This window comes from Magallana gigas, chromosome 9 (genome assembly GCF_963853765.1).
Source record: "Magallana gigas chromosome 9, xbMagGiga1.1, whole genome shotgun sequence".
NCBI lineage: Eukaryota > Metazoa > Mollusca > Bivalvia > Ostreida > Ostreidae > Magallana > Magallana gigas.
Window position 1 is genome coordinate 36,907,879 of NC_088861.1, and position 18,557 is coordinate 36,926,435.

At 34.8% G+C, this 18,557-nt stretch overlaps 1 protein-coding gene across 7 annotated transcripts in view; it reads right to left on the minus strand.

The window, feature by feature from the left end:
- Positions 1 to 18,557, minus strand: part of LOC105334956 (synaptotagmin-7) — an 83,336-nt gene that overhangs the window by 24,795 nt on the left and 39,984 nt on the right. For 5 of the 7 annotated variants that reach the window (XM_034479523.2, XM_011438597.4, XM_034479535.2 and 2 more), the window contains one exon: positions 8,824 to 8,847. The exons of the other annotated variants lie outside the window; for them this stretch is intronic. In XM_034479523.2, coding sequence (XP_034335414.2) covers positions 8,824 to 8,847 — 24 coding nt within the window. The remainder of the gene's footprint in view (positions 1 to 8,823; positions 8,848 to 18,557) is intronic. 7 annotated transcript variants of the gene reach the window in all.

The following is an 18,557-nucleotide window of genomic DNA, read 5'->3' on the forward strand; positions in this document are numbered from 1 at the left end:
GTAAATTTAATAAATTAAAATTTATGACGCGCATTGAGTGGGAAAGACACGAAAAATATATTAACATACATATATAAGTAATACATGCATCATATTCGATGGTTAGGGCAAATCTAAAGACAACAATTCTTAACAAGAGGCCCATGGGCCACATCGCTCACCTGAGGAACAATAGGTATGATAAAATCAGCTCAATGGAGTCATAATACAAACTATCTAGACAATGTACAATAATTCATGTAAATCCTGTATAAATAAAATCCATTTTCCCCTGGATATTCTTATGTTTATAATCATTAGTCCCTTTTCTAACAGGATGATTTTATAGTCATATCAGATGTTGAGTATTGCAGTTCTAAAAGATCCCTAACAATAGTTTATATATGGGATATAAACGTACATCAAACTCTTAACCTTCTCGTGAGGCCAAAGAATTGTCCTGGGGCCAAAGTCTTAACAATTATAAAGAATCATCTGGCTGAATAGTTTCTGAGAAGATTTTTAAAGATTTACCCTATATATTCCTTTGTTTAACTTTGACCCCCCCCCCCCATTGTGGCCCCATCCTACCCCCTGGGGATCATTATTTTCACAACTTTGAATCTACACTACCTGAGGATGCTTTCACACAAGTTCCAGCTTTCCTGGCTGATTAGTTTCTGAGAAGAATATTCTTAAAGATGACTCTGTTATTCCTATGTAAAACATCGACCTCCCATTGTGGCCCAAACCTACCCCCAGGGGTCATGATTTTCACAAATTTGAATCTACACTACCTGAGGACGCTTCCACACAAGTTTTAGCTTTGCCGGCGAATTAGTTTCTGAGAAAAAGATTTTTAAAGATTTACTGTATATATTCCTATGTTAAACTTCGATCCCCCATTGTGGCCCAACCCTACCCCCGGGGGTCATGATTTTCACAACTTTGAATTTACACTACCTGAGGATGCATCCACACAAGTGTCGGCTTTCCTGGCTGATAAGTTTCTTAGAAGAAGATTTTTAAAGATTAACTGTATATATTCCTTTTTAAAACGTCAATCTCCCATTGTGGCCCCACCCTACCCCCGGGGGTCATGATTTTCACAAATTTGAATTTTCACTACATAAGGATGCATCCACACAAGTGTCAGCTTTCCTGGCCAATTAGTTTCTGAGAAGAAGATTTTTAAAGATTTACTTTTTATATTCATATGTTAAACTTCGACCCTCCATTGTGGCCCCACCCTACCCTCAGGGGTCATCATTTTCACATCTTTGAATCTACACTACCTGAGAATGCTTCCACACAAGTTTCAGCTTTCCTGGCCGATTAGTTTCTGAGAAGAGGATTTCTAAAGATTTACTCTATATATTCATTTGTTAAACTTCGACCCCCCATTGTGGCCCCATCCTCAGGTGAGCTAAAAAGGTTTAGTTTACAATTCAATAAGTTGGTTTCTGGAAGAACAGATTTTGAAAATTTTCGTAATAAATATTGACAATTTTTTTTAATTTTTAAAGCGCTAAGCATAGCTCAGCGGTTTATTGTGGTTAGACTTCAACTTCCTGTGCATCGAATAACCGCCCCCTATAAGCAAAAGTATACATCATTTAAACTGGTTAGGGAACCAGTTTCAGGGGTTTATGCACATAACTGCACGGGCAATTGTGAATCTAATTTACGGGCTATTGTGAAATTAATGTACGGGGCTTACATACATCATTGCAGGGACTGTCATGCAGTGATGAGGAAATATAGTGCGTATACAGAAGCTGAAATGCTATATACATATATCTGTTAAATACATACAGAAGCTGGGTTAGCGCTTTTCAGTACTATCAGTACTTTGATTTAATCTTTAGCTTTTAAGATCTGTGTACAAACATAGAATTGTGAGCAAATCTCTGTATCTTGCTTATAATTCGAAGCTTAACACTCAAATATGGTTAGTAAAAAGAAATTGTAAACAATTAAACACAAGAAACATGCACTACATGTATAACAAATAAAGAACACAATTTATTTTTTCGAAATGAATCATATATATACATGTATATACCTACATATTTCCGTAAGCGATATCAAACTTTATTTAAACTGAATAAACTAGAGAAAATGCCGAGCATCTCAACAAAAACCTATTGCATTAATCTACCATTACGCAAAAGATAATGCCGAATTACCGATAGAATGAATTGTATTTCAGTACTCCTACATCAGATTTTGCTTAATTTGCGCAGGTAAAAAGTTAACGTAACTGTTTGATTTACCGAAGTCTCTGTTTGATTTGATACGTAAAAATCACGAAATACAGACGACAGTTTCCAGGTTACAAAGCACAAATAATGAAAACGAAACGAAAATCAGAACAAGCTAACATCAACGTCATGTGTGAAAACTGTCAACGCATTGAAATATTTAGCCTCAATTTACTTCACAAAATCGGCACCAATATATTTTTCATGTTTCAAAAATTTCCCTTCATACGCGAACTGTTGCACAACAAGCAATTTCATCATAGTCAGATCGACCCTTTTTCGTATATAATGTCATGGCTGCTTTAAACAAAGAACCTCGTTTTAGAAGTATGGAATACGAGTCTTGGTAAAATGGGTACGCAAACCCGGGCCGTGGCAAAATAAATACCGGGGCAGATCGGGAATCGTCAATTCCAAATGCGCATTATTTTGCAGCGATATTTACAGCAAATGCAAATATACTGGTCCATCAAATATTCTGAAATTTTAATGAGATTGGCAGATTAATAACTGCCAATCTTTTGTTTTGCCCAGGCCAAGTCTTGTCTACCCATTTTACCGGATGCCGAATCCGAAGCTATTAAACTGATTGAAACACGCCTTTCCTATTTTATTATTTTCGTAATAACTCAGATTTGAAACAGAATTAGACCTTAATTTTTGCAATTTATATTTTCCTTCCCATAAGGATAATTTATGCTAAACTACGTTGAATTGGAATCAGTAGTTCTTGAGAAGAAGATTTTTAAAAATGCACCCCCCTTTTTCTACAGTTTCAAGGTTTTCTCCGCTTTGAATACAGATCGGACTTTTATTTCTGCAATTTATATTCGCCCTCCCATAAGGATGCTTTGTGCCAAATTTGGCTGAAATTGGATAAGCGGTTTTGGAGAAGAAGTTCAAAATGTAAAAAGTTTACAGACGGACAGACAGACGGACAGACGGACAGACGGACGGACGGACGGACGGACGGACGGACAGACGGACGACGGACAAAAAGTGATCAGAATAGCTCACTTGAGCTTTCAGCTCAGGTGAGCTAATAAACAATTTATCACGTAACTTGAACCCTATATCTGGAATCGTGGAAAAAAATCAGTGACAACTTTGAGGCATGCAGAGGGGATGCTTGTTCAATATGCCTAAAACCTGACGCGTTCGCACGAGTCGGTGCTGTAACGGCGGCTAATTTATCGCGTTGATTACTCGCGAGACGAGAGACCCGGGCGCGACCTTAAGCAGACCGACGCGGGGACTTATCGTACAATGAAGTGATTGACGATTGGATGTAAATATGCACACAACAAGACAGCACTGATTTCCTGAACTGATTATTTTTGCCCGTTGATATTTCGGACAATTGTCTTGGAAAGATCATTTTTCCATTGATTTTGGACAATTGCTCCCTATCCAAATGGACAAATATTATTTTTATTGTGCAGTAATTTAAGGAATACTCCACACGTAAAAAGGTTAAAAATATCTTAATATTATACCAATGTTTTGTGTTCCTTTTATTGATTGAATAAAAGGATACTGTAATACCGTAACGTGAAAAGTATCCGAATTGACCAATATACTGGGTTCATTTTTTCATCAATTAAACGGGAACACTCTAAATGTAACTTTATAGCGGGAAAAGTATTTCGATGGACCTATATTATGATGTATTTTTTCCGGGAAGTAAAGGAACACTTAAAACGTGATTTGTGGTACTATCTGATATGATGTACAACTTCCAGTTTTTAATTTTCTTTTCAGTTATATAATCGACGTCAAAAATATCGAAAAGCAAAATAATTCATAATGGCATTAATGTAACGGGAAATACGTCACTGATAAAACTATAAACCTTAGAATAATGCTTCACTGTTTCAATATGAAATCAAATATTGCTTTCAATATCCTAATGTCGATGTAACCTTCTCATCCTGACATGTGTGAAACCTTAAACCACCACGTTATATTTCAGAACCCGCGAAACAACTAGTGAAATGGTCCGCTGCATAAACAATCAACTATCTGCAATTTCTTAGACTTCCCAAACTTAATTGGCAAAAAACAACCGTAATCTCTGAAAATGGTATTAAATCATTTCCTAGAGATAGGCAATTCCAGCTTTAGATTACTAGACAATATAATGTTTTATAGAAAATTTCGTCTTCGAGACAATGTGGTATTTTCTTCTCTATCTTAGCTTACAAATAGAACCATTTTAACAAGACCTTGGACTTTCGGTTGGATGTAGCTATCTATTACTTGCGTCAAAACAAGTTAAAAATGACGCAGTTTCAAGCGAAATATGCACCAATTGCGTAGTCTTAGCTCAGAAGCCAGACAAATCTTGTTGATTTAAAAGAGCCATGGCTGAGTGGCCAGTAATGAAATAAACAGGCCTACGTCACATTGCTGTTTGACACATCTACCGAAAGTCCAAGCTCTTGTTAAAATGATTCTATAGCTTGGGTGAACACCAAGATGCAATAGAACAGAGACTAGACAAAGGAAAGAACAACATTTTTGATCATTCCAATTAAGACCGCTTACCAGCATTAATAGAACAAAGAACCACAGACTAAATCATTCATGATATCCTAAAATAAAAACATCCTTAAAACGTATTGTTGTTATAACAAATAAGCGCAAAAAACAGTTTGACTTCGGATCATTATGATAACAGAAATAGTTATCTAAGACAGTTTATCAACGACGCTATTAGTATAACCACAATGAAAGGTTCATTATGTTTAGAAAAGAGTAAAGAACTTGACACCAAACGACACTAGAAAGAGAGTGAGGTAAATTAAAAGTAATGGCGGTAGCAATTGACGTAATAGTGCATCACGGTCATCGGGCGAGTGCAATTAAAGGCGGGAAATCTCGGGAGAAATCAGATGTTTTATTTATATAGCCCACAATGAATCCCTGGTCCTGTAATATAGACTCAGCATATTTAAGGTGAATGTGACGAAATAGTTTGCGTGTATTTCTACTGATCTTTTAGTACTAAACTTCATTTTCTACAAAAATGTCAGAGTTTAATGAGAATGATATTATTGCGTCCTTTTGTTCGTATGTTTTCTGTGAATGTAACTTGTAATTTATTTCTATACAATGGCCTTTCAAGACTAATGATACATGTACATAGAGACCATTACATAAATAGTGCCTGTTTGGGAGGGTAACAGTTGAAATAGACATCCCGAGGAATCCAGTCAACCTCCGCTTCGCGTCGGTTGACAATGGTTTTCGAAGGGTGTCGATTTCAACTGTTATCCTCTCAAACAGGCACTATTTATTTTATTATACTGAAGGTCTTAATATTAGAGAATTTTTACTGCTTTTATAGAAATGACGTGAATTCTACGCCGAACCGTACGCTCATAATTTACGCGCATGTAACAATTCGTTTAATTATACTTTCATGTAAAATACTGATATCTGATTGGTTTAGACGCAGTTGGTAATCCGTTCTATTACCTTCAGCGTTAGCAACACACTTGACAACGGGTAACACAACGAATTGTTACATGCGCGTAAAGTATGCGCGTATGGTTCGCCGTAAAATTCACATCACTTCTATATAAAAGCTGTAAATTTTCTTTAAAGATAAAACATTTAGTATAATAAAATAAATAGTGCCTGTTTGGGAGGGTAAGTGTTGAAATTGACCCCCCTCGAAAACCATTGTCAATCTCCGCTTCGCGTCGGTTGACAATGGTTTTATCGGGGTGTCAATTTCAACTGTTACCCTCCCAAACAGGCACTATTTATATATTATTATACTTTCATGCTAAATACTGAAATCTGATTGGTTTAGACGCAGTTATCCGTTCTATTACCCTCAGCGTTAGCAACACACTTAGCAACGGGTAACACAACAAATTGTTACATGCGCGTAAATCATGCGCGTACAGTTCGCGATAGAATTCACGTCTTTACTATTTAAAAGCAGTTGACACCCTTTGATAACCATTGTCAACCTCCGCTTCGCGTCGGTTGACAATGGTTTTCTCGGGTGTCAATTTCAACTGTTTCCCAGGCACCATTTATATAGTGTTGCCCGTTGCTAAGAGTGTTGCTTACGCTGAGGGTAATAGAACGGATTGTCAACTGTGTCTAAACCATTTAGATTTCAGTATTTAACATGAAAGTATAATAAAACCAATTGATACCAGTTACACTGTATCTAATGTATTGAAAATAGTAATTATATCAATAGGTTGGATAAGTATTGTTAGTTTGTAAAATGTTGTTGTTTCTTCCATGTATGGTACATTTGTACCTAACCTGAGACTGTTTTCCTTTTTTTCTTACACATATCATACTTTTAGGTATTGCTGTACCGGCGAGTCATATATGTACTACAAAAAACTTTGCAACTGAAACTACTGTACTAAATAAATATATGCCAATACTATTATTTTTACTTTCTCTGTGTAAGAAAAGACTTTCTAATACACCCCTATGATTGTAATTAGGGTACTTAATGCGAAAGTAACTCAATTGAATATTAATATGATTAAAAATGTAATATAAGAAGTAATGTATTTATATTCGCTCTAAAAATTGTTTTACTACTGATTTACATTTAGAGGGCGTACTTTATAAAGTCATGTAGTAAAAGTAATTGTTCAATTACAGTAACTTTTAAACCTAGTACAACTACATGCATGTACTACTTGAAAACATCCGTAAAATAGTAACAGGACTGTTTAGGTTTTGCATTTTCCAAATCTATCGTTATTGCTGGATGATCTCACCAGGACAAGATTCACTGTAAGTCTGGCAAGTCCATTATCGAACTTTCATGAATCTCTTGAATTATGTTTTCGAAAAGAATAAAACAAAAATGTGCAAAAGCTACAGTATCTTAGAGACAGGAGATAGAGAAATCGGTCACAATCTCTAACAGTACAATAGGAAATTACAACAAAAACTAACAACAGTCTGGTTACACTCTACAGAAATCCAGACCTTAATCCAATCAGAAAGTAAACACATAGGCATCCATATTCTCCTTTTTAATAATATAAAAAAAACTCAATCATATTGCATTAAGTGGAGAAGAGAGATTTCACAACAAGGAAAACAATAGTCCCTCCCGGCAGCGATAGGCGATTCATCAAACGATTTACCGTCAGTGTTTATTTACATCCGCCAGCCTTCCTACGTGAACAAGAGAACAAATAGGGACCAATATATCGGAAATTAAAACTGTGTGCTCCTGGTTGAAAATGCTAATGGTTGTATCGCCCACCGCGTGGAGATGGGAATATCACCTAAAGGTCTTACACCAATATAGATTCGGGTTCGGGCGTATGAATATTTATTGCATAAGGTTGTTAACAAGTATACTCGCTCTCTTTCCCAACAACCAAGAACAAGAACGTATTAACCATTTCTTCAAGTAAACTTCAGCAGAATGCAATATTACTTTCAGATTAAGGACAGAGAGAGGGAACACAGTCAATCATACTGACTGAGTGAAAGGTTACGAATTAACTGAAGGTAAACAAAATGGTGGAACAATAAACAAAATTAGTATTTGAGAGCCATAGCTAACAGTACGAGGTACGGAAACTCACTTTGGTTTTTTGTTGTTTGGGGGGGGGGGATTGTTTTTTCTTTTTTTCTTTTTTTTGGTGCAACCTTTTACACATCTATTTACACATCTATTTACATTTTATGATTCACTTGTTGTATGACCGTAGACGGCCCTTTTATTGGCCAAGTTATGGCGAGTACTCTACATGTACCTTTGAAACAGGTTGTTTCATTCTGTTAAACACGATATTCCACCGCCAGGCTTGTGCAATAAATACTTACCCACTAGTGCGTCGGGTGAAAACTCGCTTTTTAAGGTTGAGTTCAAATTTTGTTTTGTAATGGTGAAGCATTTACTGACATAGAATACAATTATGCAAATATTCTACTTTTAACAAAATAGATTATCATCTGAAAAGCAACAGTGAATGGAGGGAATTTTTCATGAAATACAATGCTTATTATACAATAAATTCCTGTTTATATACTAGTAAGGGGATATTAGGTTTCGACAAATTGCCAATAAACTATTCTAACTTATAAAATTGTTCTATTAACAAATTAAATAAGCGAGAATTATGATACAGATAATAAAATAATTTTGTTGTTAAACTAATTTTAGCCAAAGTCAGAACAATAAATACCTTGCAATTTATTACATGGTTGTATTACAACAAAAACTTAACTAAAAATAACCGACAGTATTTTTTTTTGGGGGGGGGGGGTTGTCATGCGTATAAAATAATATTAACAAAACGAAATAGCAGTTGAATTACATGTACGTTGATCGGGAATCCAAATCAAAATGATGTAAAAAGATCTTGGCAACAAAATACATGTATGTCAGGTATATATTAAAATTCCAACTAAAACAACGTAACGAAATTTACATGCACAAACATGATTTAATATTCTAAACAAACCATTTAGGCCAACACAACAAGAGGAATACGGGGTGTACGGGGGAGAGGGCGGGTTCATTACAAACACAGGCAAACATGCATACAACGGGACTTTGGTACATTAACTTTACCTGTCTAGTAATCCATTCAGAATACTGTAATAAAAGAATATATGATTATGTCAGTTTCAGTGTACTATATGTATATGTCAGAAACAACTGAGTGCCACATCTGTAAGATTATCTTTAATAATTATCACGACTTTCTCGATTAATCAATCAGACTTAAAGAGAACGTTGTCCATGGTGTTAGTTTTATGTGGATTATCGTCGAGAGTTATCTTTCTTATCGTACTGTGCACGTGATTTATCGCGAACAATGATTGGGATTGTCCACCTTCAATACTTCACTACAAACAATCTTGTCTTTCCACTTAACAAGTTCATACCTTTGACACAATATTACAATTACGTGAGAAACAAGGACATGAAGTCATACTTTGATAGCTGACACTACTGTACATATGAGCAGACATTTCTTTGAATCTCTAGTCTGATTGACTGAACTCTCTGCTAATGTGAGTATTGTCTTCACAGCTAAACATGCAGTTGGAAAGAAATTTCACCGTGATGTAAAATACACTGTTCAAGATTTTTTTTTTAAACCTGCCTTTACGATTATTATACAATATAACAAAAGAAATCACCTTCATGTTATATGCCCTTACTGACAACATATACACGCCGTTATACAAGTCAGATAGAACCATTTCAACAGGACATTGGGCTTTCGGTAGGACGTTCTTATCTATATCTTGCATCAAAACAAGTTAAAATGTCGCTTGTTTCAAGTGAAATATGCACAGATTGCGTAGTGTTAGCTCTAAAGCTAGACAAATCTTGCTGATTTCAAAGAGCGATGGCTGAGTTGCAGGCATACGTCACTTTGCAATTTGAAACAACTACCAAAAGTCTAAGCTTTTGTTAGAATGGTTCTAATATTCGGTATAGACTTTGTCTTTATCCACATTTAACAAAAGCCATTTATTGTATGACACACTCCACGCAGATAACAAGAGCACAAAGCTTATCTTTCAGTGAGAACCAGGCATCACTGCAGAATCGATCTATGCTTGCTCGGTGAGCAGTGCAAGGGGCGAAAGTAAAGCTACGGCACAAAATGGGGCGCCGATCTTATAGGAGTTGTCTCTCCTTGGTCTGGATTGCTATCAAAATCGATTCCGATTCAGTGGTAGATGCTCGACATTAAAGTCTAAATTACTTTTATCATAATCTAAATTGTATGTTTCTTTAACATTAAATGCTGCAAGACATTCATAACACTTCATAAGAATATACAGCAAATCCTCATTATCACGAACTGTGTGCAGGATCAGAATAATAAATGGCTGATTTAGTGAGACATTTCAGTGGTAAAAGTTACCAACTATTTTTGCCATAATGATCTAATTTTGAAGCACATAGCACATTTTAAATGCATTTAAAAGACATTGTTATGGATAAGAACATTTTTAAGGACCTAGTAATTGCTTTGGTCATGTCATGATATAAGACAAAATGTCGCGTTTTAATCAAATAAACAGTGAAGAAGATTGTGGAATCAATATACTGTAGTGTCAATACGTTTTTGTAAGATTCAACAGCTCCAATAAAAAGGTCATTTTGACTGAACTTGAAACATAATCTCGAAATTTACTCAGGATTTTCCATTGATAAAGTCGTCTAATATGACTTGTATATTTGTATCTTTTGGAAGTTTCAAAATAATTGGATAAAGTAGACATGTCTAATAAACTCGCCGATATCTACAGCGAAAATAAGTCTAAAAGCAAAGCTTCTTCGATTTCAAACTTTGTGATCATAACAATATTATCTATAATTAAGGCTCTTATCCATCGAATAAAACAAGTGAAAACTAATTAAAAGATAACAAACCAATCGGAATACCAATAGCAGGTGCTTCTGTTACAAAAACCTCTCTTAGTGCCGATTTTTGTCTAAATGGTCTCATTTTCCTTCCCCAATAACAGTAATGATAGTTTGCAAGGGTTCTCAAACAACAATAATCAAAGAAGTTCCTTTCTTTCCTTTTAGGTTCGAACTATTAAAGGAACTAAAAGAGTCGCATACATTTCTCCGGAGCCTAGGGACAGGCATGACTGAGACAAATTGATTTCGCTTCTGTTGTATTTTGATTACAGATTACGGTAGTTAGGAGCCTTTAAACGAGACAGACATTATTCGATTCAGTGGTGCTTAATTCTACGTTTACACGACACATGATGGAGCTTGTACTCACGACAGCGACGATGCAGGCCTATGAGAGAGAGAAAGAGAGAGAGAGAGAGAGAGAGAGAGAGAGAGAGAGAGAGAGAGAGAGAGAGAGAGAGAGATTACAAACAAGTTTTGCATAGGGCGACATTGGATTTCATAGTATCTATATAGGCATAAGAGTATTTCTTCGTTAAAAAGCAGTGTATACTATGAAATAACTTATACATGATTGGTGAGATGTTCACCACAATATTCTGAGGATATATTGCCAACGCGATACGCCATTGCAGATATCAAGCATTTCTAGCTGTGGAAATGTTTTGCCTAATGCAACCAACATTTAGAATTGTCATTGACTTTAAGCAATCAATTCCTTTTGCAATGGTTAAAAATGTTCATACTCAAAAGAAGACAGACGTACATTTTATGCTCAAATATTGCAGTCTTTCTCATTAAGAGAAAGCTTCATCTCAGATCCAATTCGTGAAACAAAGGATAGGTTGGGAAATAGATCTAGGCCATTAGGCTCTCCTTCTGTGTAAATGCAATTTCAAGTATTTACAAGATGCATATATACTTTTGTCTTGCATAATGTCTTGTAATCTTAGATCAAATATTGTTCCACATGCAAAGCAAGCCTCCCACGAGAAAAGCAAACATAGCCCAAGATGTCTGTAGAGCGATTGTTTGATGGTCTTATCAATCAGCAATCATAATTTACATTCATACAATATGGGTTTTTTGTGTATCTCATTATTTTTAGAATTACATTTATGAAAGACCAAAAGTAGACATGATAGTTCTAGGCAATCGTCCAAAATCAACCCAGCAAAACAGAAACAAATGTCCAAAAATTTTCACCCGTCTTTTATTTTTTCATTACTTCGAAGTCAACATTGTTTTGTGGAAAGAAAAAGTGTATCAAATTAGGAGTCCTTTTATGCAATTATACAGTGTATATCGAGATACTTGCATGTATAAAACTTTTGTAAAAGCAACCACAAGCAATACATCGAAATTAAGGGCGGATTTTTTGTATTGGACAACATAAAAAATCTAGGAAATATTTTATTGCTCTCGAATGCAAAAATTAGAAATCCAGCATTTATAGAAAATTTAATATACGATTGATATCAAACTAAATTAGCAAGTCTTTTGTATCCTTGGGTATTAATTATGACTGGAAGCATTACGCTAGTCTCGTGTATTATCACTCCAACTCTATATTCTTAATAAAATCAATTCGCCCCGTCTCCATTACAGTATATAACACCAAAAACCGTCAACCAAGTATAAAATCCGGAGATATTTTTTTTCAAATCAAGTGAAAGTAATTACCAAAAAGCCATAAAGTGGCACGACTTCTAGTGACAGCGTCTAACCTTGGGCGCTTATTGTCGGCGGTGTCTGCTCGAATAAACCGAAACTGTCCGTCTAATGAAGGAAGGTGTCAATTAACAAGAAACCAAGCAGAGAGCTGGAGATAATACATACGATGTAGAGGCAGACTCGTGTTGTGTTTCGGCTAATGTTCTATCAAGGTAGAGGTTTTTTGTCACCAAACTGCCGAGATTGGTGGTTAAAACGATTGATTGATAGATTGATAACATGTTATTTGACGTGTCATCAAGAATATTTTTAATGATGGCACAAAAAGGCTCCTATACATGGTTCTTTCAAAAGGTGAGCACCCTCGTAAATTAATCAGTTGTGGGTTGTACTTTTATCGTTCTACTTCCGTATAACTATTCATTTGTTATTGAAACCTTGAGAGCCAACAAAATGCCGAAAAATTGTAAAAAGCATTCATATATTTTTATTTATTTTGTAATTTGAAGAACAGGTGACATTTTAAGGATGACAATACCTCGAGTCTGAGGCCTAGGTAACCTTAACAAATCAAATGTCAAACATTACCAATGGCATTCATTGGTTGTAAACTGTCAGGCAAATGATTTCTTAGTCTAATATTTCAAGAAATAATAAAAAAAATTAATGTTATGTGTATCACAAAAGAAAATATTTTTGTAGATAAATGAACATAGAATGAGCTTAACACTAACAAAAAGAGCAGTGATATCATCCGAATTATTTTAGATCTCAGACAGTTAATGAGGCTGGATGGTCAACCAATTGCCCACCAGATGTACCTTACATTTTGGGGTGTGTTATGCTATGAACTATTTATATTTAGTTGAGAAAAAATCCAAATATTTCACGCTACATGATCTTTTGTTTTATCTAATACTGTATCAACTCATTTTCCATTTAAACCAATTATCTCAGAGAGTTGGAGACTTTCGCCGATTTACATCAGCGGAACTGGTCACCTTTCAAAGTTAGAAATAAACAAAGTAACGATGGCAAGAGGGTACATTTTGGGGTGTGTTATGCTATGAACTACTGTGGTTTCATTAATATTCAAGGGTATCCATTTTCGTGGATAAAGTGAAAATCACAGTTTCAAGGATACGCAAATTCGTGGCCAATGACCCTTTCAATACAAAATGTTAATAGAAATTGCATTTCAATGAACATTTAATTTCATGGATATACTCAACAACGAAATCCACGAAAATTGGTATTCAACGAATATTGATGAAACCACAGTATTTATATTTAGTTGAGAAAAAATCCAAATATTTCACCCTACATGATCTTTTGTTTTATGTAATACTGTATCAACTCATTTTCCATTTAAACCAATTATCTCAGAGAGTTGGAGACTTTCACCGATTTACACCAGCGGAACTGGTCACCTTTCAAAGTTAGAAATAAACAAAGTAATGATGGCAAGAGGGTGCAATTTTAAGGATAATAAAATGTCAAAATTCGTCCGTCTTTTGGTATAATGGAATAAAGGTTTTTTTATTTACTTCAAAGAATCACGTGCTGATATATTGCTATTCTCATCGATTGCAAAAAAATATATTTGTAAGCTGCAGTATTTATTTATTCATTCACATATATCAACTGATGAAAGAAACCAACTTAGGACAAAATGTCAAAGAAAAGATCTTGTAAGATCTTGAGTTTGTAGACTAATTTCCTCTATGAGAATATAATGAATTCCTTTCCCCTACTCTTTCTCTCTTCATTCACAAAAGCAGATAAAACCGTCTAAATGAATAAATAATGCTTCCGCTTAAAAATTAAGCTAACCGCGTTCCTTATAAGTTCTCTTTCATTAACACAAGATATTGGTTTATCAGCTCATAAGAAAAACTGGCATCATTTACAGGAAACATGAAAGGTTCGGTCTGAGGATGCGATTTCTCATCTGATTTTCATTCACCTTGACCAATTTGACCTACGTAGATTGGAAATATAGTAAATATACAATCAAACGTTCGACTTACAATTGATTTTTGGTTTAACTGCTACTATTATTGTGCTTGAAACAGTTGAGCCACCAGTTGGAAATCATCCGTCCGCGATCGTAGCGACTTCGATTTTGGTTATTTGATAGTGCAATTTCACTCAACAATACGATGATAAAAGATTTACAATGACACCATAGCCAGGTGATCAGACTTATTTGTAACACCTTAATACAGTACCTGCTCAATTAAGTAAACTATGTTAGAGCACAGGAATTTACATCCATAAAATAAAATGAGACTAAGCTACAACACGTAAGTCAAACACAGGAAGTAAAATCAGACGAAAGTCAAACCAAATAAAGCTATTGCACAGTAGTACACAATATTACAGTCGTTAAAAGAATTTTAATCAGACAAAACTATTGCACAGTAGTTCACAGTCGTAAAGCCAAACCATACTAGGATATTGCACAGTAGTTCACAGTCGTAAAGTCAAACCAACTAAGATATTGCACTGTAGTTCAAAGTAGTAGTGTCAAACAATACTAGGATATTGCACAGAAGTTAAAAGTCATAAAGACAAATAATACTTCTAGTCTAAGATATTGCACTGTAGTTCAAAGTCATAAAGTTAAACCATACAAAGATATTCCACTGTAGTTCAAAGTCATACCATACATGAAATACCAGACTAAGATATTGCAGTGTATACTCAAAATGTAAAACCTGACAATTAGTAATGCCTTAATAGTACATACTCAAAAAGTCAAATCTGATAAAGTCATGCCTAAATATTACACACTCAAATAGTAAAACCTGACATATTCACGCGATGGTTTTAATTTCACACTGCAAGAAAATCAAAACTTAAACATTCAATTAATTTTAAATTGAATCAATTTATTTGAAATTGTGTATTCGCGATTGGTTTAAGTTCGAGGATAAATGATACATATGTAAATCGCAAACAGAGTGAAATCTAAGCAATCGTGATTATTTGTCAATTTTTTTTGTCGATTTACAACATAAGGGGAAAATAGTTCATCTGAAATAAATTACGGTACTTCACTACACCAAGACCTATAATTTTTAAGACACTACGTCACAAGAAGGCGATTTTAATATTTTGTTAAACTGTTTGTATCATCGATTCAGATGTATATCGTCATAGCTCAGTGGTTAAAGTATCAGGCTTGTGAACCGCAGATCATGAGTTAGAATCCGCCTCGGCTTTTGTTTATGTTTACTGAATGACATTTTTGAAAATATCATTTTTTATCCAAAATAGCACATTTTTTCGTCCATTTGACATATATACTTCTTATCCATTATGCTTTCTATCATAATCAAGTAATTCTCTGCTGATTTGAGAAAATACTACAAGGTGTAGTGAGGCACCTTACTTAATGACTTTTTTTCAAAATAGGTGGCAAGTAAGGAAAAGTACGTCTCTATCTTCATCTAAAAGCAAAGAAATACATATTCTGTCTCAAACCATTGCGGCAGGAATTCATTGTAAAGTCATCAAATATTTAACAAAACTTTGGAGCAAAGAGTGTGCGTTATTTCCTCCTTCTTAAAACCAAATAATAAGTAAACGTACAGAGACAGCTTGTCGTAAGGTGAATCTAAAGTAATAAAGGTCTTTTTTTCCAATTAGAAAGACCTTACGATGGCTTCCAGGAGCCCGGGGACAGACAAGGAGCGCAATACTTTACACTGCTTTTCTTCAACTGATTACCATTAGCACTCAAATCTTTTCTTTCTAGATCGGTTCCAGTGATTGCTTTTGTTATGATTTCCTGCGGGAGCGAAAAGAGTACCGTCGCACCCATTCTGCCGCTTAAGTATACATGTTCTGTACCTGTTTCTGAGTTGGTATAGCAAAGATTCGAATCCAGTCAACCAAAAAACTATTGCATCCGATAGAAAAATAATTTATTTGGATTAAAATTATTTTGTCTTGGCTATACATGAGTTATTTCCTCATACTCAATTTGAAAAACATTTACATGTTAGAACGCAAGAACGATGATCACTTTTTTTGCTGATTGACTTTTGTATAGCACACATGAAATCATGGGACCTCAGGCAACTTATTTTTTAGAAATTGATAAAACAACAAAAAAAAAACACGCAATAAATATGCTGTATAATTTTGTAATCTACGTGTATTTGTATTGAACTAATGTCCCATTAAGGAAAATTTATTGCATAATTCTATACTATTTCTGCATGCGTCTACCCCCGGGAAAAGCTAAGCCCAGCAACTATTTCGACCGTGATTGAAATGAGATATCCTTTTTCAGATTTTCCGAATGCACTTGTTGCTAGCATAAAGTGGAGCTTTAAGGATTCACCGGAAAAAATACATATCAGGAAAACTCCGGAAATCGAATCTGCAACTCCATGATAACTAGGTTCAACCCCCTCATGTTCGAAAAAATCACAACTTTTTCACTGTTTTATATTTTTCTACAGCAGAAAATTTGTATTGAAGGTCACTGTAAGCGCAACTGCCTTTTGAAGATAACATGGAGAATAGAATGTCCTTGGATAGAATGAGACATAATTGAGTTTCTGCTTTCCAAATCCTTGCAGTTGGTTGCAAAATGCGTAGGTGAGACAGACCAAGTAGGCAATTTATAATTCAATAATTGTTCTGCATTCATTTATCATTTCAAAAGCAATTGAACGAAGCAGTCAATCTAAGGAGGGATATGTCTGATACGAAACATAATTCCTTTGAATTAGCCAGACTTTTGTTTTACTGATAAAGGATAATGGTATTATGAATATCATGACAAATGGACTCCAAGCCGATCAATGGAAATCCAGCAAGGACAGTGCCCGAGTCTTAATAAATCAAGATCGATTGTGAACTGCTCGTAAATTACTTCATTTGATCCTTTATCAACTGCATGTAGTGAGAGGTCGGGATTCCAACTATTATCCTCATCCAGCCAGCGTTATGGCTTTGATACGACTACACGAAGATTAAAAGCACCTTCTGTCTTGAAAGGAATATCACCCGTAAAGATTAACATTACATAATGCGAAACGGAAACATTGCACAGGTTTGCAAAAAATCAAAGTACTGACAGTATTTATAGAATGATTCACGCAGCGCATTACTTATATTCCATGTAAAATGTTGACATGAAATATATCATTACTATTAAACTTGTTAATGGACAAATGTATCATGAAACACAGTTTGGCACTATTTCATTATTTTGGTATCACGTTGCAACTTGTATAAAGTTGCCATTGAACCGTTTGCATGCTGATTAGCGTTCGGTCAAAGTATTTTCTTAAAACGCTTTGTGTGACAGTCGATTTCTTGAGCGCCAGTTTACAGTCAACAAATAGAATCCAGTTGTTTTTCAAAACTTTCAAGATGAAGAGGCAGGTGGATTTAATTTTAAAAAATGCAAATATGAAATATGAAATGGTGTATAGTATACGATGACTCAACAAAAATAAAGGAACATCTGACCTTTTGTCCGATTAGATGCATATTCATCTCAATATGTTTGAAATATACTCGTAGTGAGTATAAACAACATGTAATCAAATACGAAAAAACCAAGTGTACAGCTTGTAATAGCAACGATTCAACCATATGCATGCGATCTTTCATAAAATCAGAATTAACACTTTAAAAAAACAGTAGAAGTACTCACAATAACCCATTGTAACAAATTTTTTACACTATATTTAATAGGGAAAAAAAAGATAAATGGACATGTTTCTTTGCTTGCTTTCTATTTGTCGAGATATCTGATTAAATGCAGAATGTCACATTATGAAGACTTCAAGCAAGTTTAACACCGTTCGGTCACTGACAATGATTTACCAAGAGCGAACACGTACGTTAATGAAATATGTTCATTGACATCGAGAAAGCTATATTACATGTAATAAGACGTAAAGTACTTTACTATATACGATAATATGTATGGTTCACTCGTCGTTTTGCAATAAACATATCCAAAACATTATCACTATATATCTTTACCAGGCAAAATACTAGAAACACGTTATTAAAAGGGTTCGTCGACCTCACCAAAAGGATTAAAGGTTGTTGTTAACGGTCTTATACCAAATGTGACTTCATTATCAGCAGCTATCAGATTTATACATTTATGCACAAGCTGGCACAAACATCATGCAGACATAGCTCCTCTGTTATTAGGGCTCGAAAATTTGTGCAACTTGAAAATATTGTATGTGTCCCTCTTTTAA